The sequence below is a fragment of the Hylobates moloch genome, unplaced genomic scaffold (assembly GCF_009828535.3).
Source record: "Hylobates moloch isolate HMO894 unplaced genomic scaffold, HMol_V3 SCAFFOLD_16, whole genome shotgun sequence".
In the NCBI taxonomy this organism is placed as follows: domain Eukaryota; kingdom Metazoa; phylum Chordata; class Mammalia; order Primates; family Hylobatidae; genus Hylobates; species Hylobates moloch.
Genome location: NW_026652291.1, coordinates 31,771,437 through 31,777,213, shown reverse-complemented (window position 1 = coordinate 31,777,213; position 5,777 = coordinate 31,771,437). Strand labels below are relative to the sequence as shown.

General features: G+C 50.2%; 1 protein-coding gene across 1 annotated transcript; it reads right to left on the bottom strand.

The window, feature by feature from the left end:
• Positions 1–97: 97 nt before the first annotated feature.
• LOC116484653 (acyl-coenzyme A thioesterase 2, mitochondrial-like) lies at positions 98–3,295 on the bottom strand. Its single transcript, XM_058429383.1, has 3 exons — positions 2,800–3,295; positions 1,527–2,132; positions 98–186 (listed from the first exon to the last, which is right to left on the bottom strand). The coding sequence occupies exons 2-3, from the start codon at positions 2,107–2,109 to the stop codon at positions 98–100; spliced, it is 672 nt and encodes a 223-aa protein (XP_058285366.1). The 5' UTR covers positions 2,110–2,132; positions 2,800–3,295.
• Positions 3,296–5,777: the final 2,482 nt, after the last annotated feature.

The window sequence follows — 5,777 nt, the reverse complement described above, 5'->3', positions numbered from 1 at the left end:
GGGTGAGAAGCACTGCTGGGTAGAGCAGCACCTGGAGCCCCAGCTTGTGGGGAGAATTATGCTGACAATGGACAAGACCGTGGTCTTGGGGACTTGCTCACTGATGACAAGGATACCATTCGAGGCCAAGAGGAGAGGCCACAATCAGTACCTGGTTCTGCCCTGCACAAGGAGGTGGCTGCTCTCCTGGAGTGACAACAGGAGGGAGATCATAGACAGCCAGCGAGGAGCTAGGCAGCAGGAACGAACAGGCCCTGCAGGGGGCAGCAGCTGCAGCTGGAGCAATGGTGGGTGGGCAGGCACCATAACCTCTATGCTGTCACAGGCCCAGCCACCTGGCACCTCCTGGCTGCCATGGAAATACAGTGAGAAAACCAGTAGGAATTCTTTTTATTAAAAAAAAAAAAAAAGTGGCTTCCTGGTCAATAAATAACATTAAAAAATTGAAACTACCTTTTTTTTTTTTAAAGATAGTGTCACTCTTGTCCCCCAGGCTGGAGTGCAATGGTGTGATCTCAGCTCACTGCAACCTCTGCCTCCCGGGTTCCAGCGGTTCTCCTGCCTCAACCTCCTGAGTTGCTGGGACTACAGGCGTGCACCACCACGCCTGGCTAATTTTTGTATTTTTAGTAGAGACGGGGTTTCACCATGTTGGCCAGGCTGGTATCGAACTCCTGACCTCAGGTGATCCGCCTGCCTTGACCTCCCAAAGTGGTAGGATTACAGGCATTAGCCACCATGCCCGTCCTGTTTTGTTTGTTTTTAATATTATAAATGTCTTTTCCCCTTTCCTTACAATGTCTTTTTTTTTTTTTTTTTTTGAGATGAAGTCTGCCTCTGTCGCTCAGGCTGGAGTGCAGTGGAGCGATCTCGGCTCACTGCAAACTCCGCCTCCCGGGTTCACGCCATTCTCCTGCCTCAGCCTCCCGAGTAGCTGGGACTACATGCGCCCGCTACCACGCCCAGCTAATGTTTTGTATTTTTAGTAGAGATGGAGTTTCACCGTGTTAGCCAGGATGGCCTCAATCTTCTGATCTCGTGATCCGCCCGTCTCGGCCTCCCAAAGTGCTGGGATTACAGGTGTGAGCCACTGCGCCTGGCCCTTACAATGTCTTTTAACTGAGCACTAGGTTTGAGGGACCTCTCAGTTTTGGAGCGGTAGGGACACTTCCCCAACCAGCTTTCCATTCCATTCCTGTTTCCTTACACTAACCTCTGTAAGGTTGGAAGCTACATACCTTCTTCGTGTGAAAAGCGCAGGGACGGGAAAAAAAAAAAAAAAAGTTAAACTCCCTTCAAAGCGATGGGCGCGGTGGCTCACCCTGTAATCCCAGCTCTTAGGGAGGCAGAGGCGGGAGGATAGCTTGAGACCAGGAGTTCGAAACCTGCCTGGGCAATATAGCCCGGGGGCGGGGGTGGAGACACACATACAAGCGAAAAGCGCGGGGCGGGGGAGACACACACGCAAAGTGAAAAGCCAAGGAACAGAGATGGGCAGACGGTAACAATTAGAAGAAGTGACTCACCTGGCGGCAGGAAGAGCGTGCCTCGCACCCGGCCCGCGCACACCCGCTCGCGCCGCACCCCCGGTGGCAGGAAGTAGCGCTCGTGCTGCGCCTGGCACAGCAGCCGCCCGGGGTTGGGGTCGTGGCCATCCAGCACCTCCAGCTCCACGGCCAAGGGCGTTCGCACGTCGCGCTTCACCAGCCGCACCAAGGGTTTCTCCGGCTCCAAGGCCCAGAGCAGCCCCATGGGCTCAAGCCCCGCAAAGCTGCCCCCCAGTGCGGGCGCGCGCTCCAGGTCCAGCTCGCCGTGGGCGTCGGCGCGGTAGCGCGCATGAGCCTGGAAAAGCGCGCCCTTCTCGTCGTGCAGGGACGCGCGCAGCGTGACCGTCTGCTCCGGGGCTAGGCCGCGTACTGCGATTCGCACCGGTTCGTCCCAGCAGCAGCGGCCCGCGGGCTCCAGGATCAGCGTCGCCGCCATCCGAGCAGGAACCCTAATGATCTGGCCAACCTGCCTCAGCTGTGGAGACCCCAGGAACTGCGCCGAACACTTCAGGCTCCATTGGTACAGCCGGGACGCTCGAAGGACAGCAGGAAATGAGGCCATTTTGAATTCAGACCCGAGAACTACTGAACACAGGTGGGGAGAAAGGAGTTTATTAGAGATCCTCTAGGGCTGTAGTCACAGGCTAAGCGCCCACTAGGGCAGAGCAGTGGGCTAATCAGAGCTGGGAAGGCCAGAGTCCGGCCGATCAGCCAGACCAAATATAGACACACTGGCACTTGCTTAAAGTCTCCTGTGTTGAAATCTCCACTTTATGTTGGAAAGCAACGTCCTAGTTTTGCTTTTCAGAGCTTGCTGGCCCGCGGAATGGGCTGGACCAGGGCTGGTTCTTAAAGAACCAGGCAGCTAGCAGTGTCCAGGCGCCAAACTCCTAATGGCGAAGAGGAAGGCAGGACTGGAGTTGGTTTTGATCACTTTGTTGAATAATTCACACTCATGACTAATCATAGGGCTTTTCTTTCAAAATCTACACCATGGTGTTTTGCTTGTGTGTTCTCTGTACATGCCTATCCTCCACATCAATCCCACATCAAAGGGTGCTGGCTTCTTACTAGCTGTGTGACGTCTGAGCTACATTCCTTGCAAGTGTAAAAATAGCCAAATGAGGTAAACCCACAAAACCTGTATTTGCTTCTGCTCCTAATAAGGCTGTCCTCAAGGTAAGCCTTTTTATCTCGTTCCAAATCTCTAATGTCCCATGTCATTAATCATACAATTGCTTGTTCTAGTTACCTTTGTATAGGTTATGGCAAGTATATTCTGTGCATAGAAGTCTCAGGAACTAAAGAAGGCAAATAATTGTCTGGAATTGGTTCCTTCCGGTGGGTTCTTGGTCTCGCTGACTTCAAGAACCCTCCCCAGTGACTGTTAGAGTTCTTAATACAGTTCTGAAAGGTGGTGTGCCCGGAGTTTGTTCCTTCTGATGTTCAGATGTGTCCGGAGTTTGTTCCTTCTGGTGGGTTCGCGGTCTTGCTGACTTCAGGAGTAAAGCTGCAGACCTTCAAGGTGAGTGTTACAGCTCATAAAGGTGGCACGTCCGGAGTTGTTTGTTCCTCTTGTTCCTCCCGGTGGGTTCGTCGTCTCGCTGGCTTCAGGAGTGAAGCTGTAGACCTTCAACGTGTTACAGGTGTTAAAGGCAGTGCAGACCCAAAGAGTAAGCAATAGCAAGGCTTATTGTCAAGAGCAAAAGAACAAAGCTTCCACAGCCTGTTAAGGGAACCGGAAGAGGTTGCCGCTACTATCTGGGGTGGCCAGCTTTTATTCCCTTATTTGGCCCCGCTCACGTCCTGCTGATTGGTCCATTTTACAGAGTGCTGATTGGTCCGTTTTACAGAGTGCTGATTGGTTCATTTTTACCCAGTGCTGATTGGTGCTTTTACAAACCTTTAGCTAGACACAGAGTGCTGATTGCTGCATTTACAATCCTTTAGCTAGACAGAAAAATTCTCCAAGTCCCCACCCGACCCAGTAGCCCGGCCGTCTTCACCTCTCAATAGTAGCTAATAGTTAATACTTACAAGAACCCTATTAGTAAATTAAGGCCCAGAGAATTTAACTGATTTTCTGAAGATCACACAGCTAGAAAGTAGAAGTTGGGCAAGGTGGCTCACGCCTGTAATCCCAGTTTACTTGGAGGCTGAGGTGGCAGGGTTGCTTAAGGCCAAGAGTTTGAGACCAACCTGGAAAACATAGCAAGACCCTGTCTCTAAAAAGAAAAAGGGACAGGCGTGGTGGCTCACACCTGTAATCCTAGCACTTTGGGAGGCGGAGGCGGGCAGATCACAAGGTCAGGAGATCGACACCATCCTGGCTAACACGGCGAAACCCCATCTCTACTAAAAAAAAAAATACAAGAAATTAGCCAGGCGTGGTGGCAGGCACCTGTAGTCCCAGCGACTCCAGAGACTGAGGCAGGAGAATGTCGTGAACCCGGGAGGCAGAGCTTGCAGTGAGCCGAGATGGCACCACTGCACTCCAGCCTGGGTGACAGAGCAAGACTCCGTCTCAAAAAAAGAAAAAAAAGAAAGAAAGAAAGAAAAAGAGAGAGGGTTCATACCTTTGAAATCTGATTCTCAAGCCTAGGCTCTGGACAACTACGCTTTAACTGTCTCTCACAGGATGCTGAAGAAGATTTGGAAAAGAAACTCATATACTGGTGGATGTATAAACTGGTATGACCTTTTCATGGCAATCTATGCAAAAATATTTAAAAGATCCCTTCTCTTTGACTCAGTGTTCCACGTCTGCGAATTTCTTTGTTTTTTTTTTTTTTTTTGAGATGGAGTCTCGCTCTGTCACCCAGGCTGGAGTGCAGTGGCGCAATCTCGGCTCACTGCAAGCTCCGCCTCCCGGGTTCACGCCATTCTCCTGCCTCCAGCCTCCGAGTAGCTGGGACTACAGGCGCCCGCCACCGCGCCCGGCTAATTTTTTGTATTTTTAGTAGAGACGGGGTTTCACCGTGGTCTCGATCTCCTGACCTCGTGATCCGCCCGCCTCGGCCTCCCAAAGTGCTGGGATTACAAGCGTGAGCCACCGCGCCCGGCCCTGCAAATTTCTTTTAAGTAAACCTTCATGAATGTGTGTAAATATTTGGCTACAAGGATGTTTATCATATCATTTTAATAGAGAAAAAATAGAAATAAGTTAGCAATATGAATTTAGTTTAACCAGTTTGTGATGTCATAAATGAAATCAGTGTAGCCATTTAAAGTTATATAGCAGAAGAATATATGATGAGCATTTTTCCATGAAACTGATGAAAAAAGCGGGTTAGAGAACAGTATAAATACACTTTTTACCAAGATATTAACATATTTTTTAAAAAGACTAGTCAAACAGTACCCCAGTAGCTGAATGCAGTCGTGAATGCCTGTAGTTCCAGCTGTTAGGAGGGAGGCCTAGGCAGGAGATTGCTTGAGCCCAGGAGGAGTTCGATACCAGCTTGGGCAACAGAGCAAGACCTCATCTCTTGGGCCAGGCGCGGTGGCTCACGCCTGTAATCCCAGCACTTTGGGACGCCGAGGTGGGCGGATCACAAGGTCAGGAGATCAAGACCATCCTGGCTAACACGGTGAAACCCCATCTCTACTAAAAATACAAAAAATTAGCCGGGCGTGGTGGCAGGTGCCTGTAGTCCCAGCTACTCAGGAGGCTGAGGCAGGAGAATGGCATGAACCTGGGAGGCGGAGCTTGCAGTGAGCTGAGACTGCGCCACTGCACTCCAGCTTGGGTGACAGAGTGAGACTCCATCTCAAAAAAAAAAAAAAAAAAAAAGACCTTATCTTTTAAAAAAAAAAAGCAGAAAAGATAAGACATGAAAATTAAAAAACACACACATCTAACTACTTCAAACTGTTATTTCTTGAGCCTTGTGGTTTTATGCATAGTATTTGTTTATTTGTTTGTTTTTTAAGATGGGGTGTCTCACTGTGTTATCCAGGCTGCAGTGCAGTGGTACGATCATAGCTCACTGCAGCCTCAACTTCCCAGGCTTAGACAGTCCTCCCACCTCAGCCTCCTGAGTACCTGGGACCAAAGGCATGCACCACCACACCTGGCTAATTTTTAAAATTATTTGTACAGACGGGGTCTCCCTATGTTGCCTGGTCTCGAACTCCTGGGCTTAAGCAATCCTCCCACCTTGGCCTCCCTGAGTGTTGGGATTATTGGGATTATAGGCGTGAGCCACCACACTCAGCCATGTTTCTTTT

Coding starts and splice junctions, on each gene's coding strand:
- LOC116484653 (XM_058429383.1), bottom strand. CDS start 2,109: ATGGCCTCATTTCCTGCTGTCCTTCGAGCGTCCCGGCTGTACCAATGG. Junction 187..1,526: donor CACGCTCTTCCTGCCGCCAG/GTGAGTCACTTC, acceptor TTGTCACTCCAG/GAGAGCAGCCACCTCCTTGT.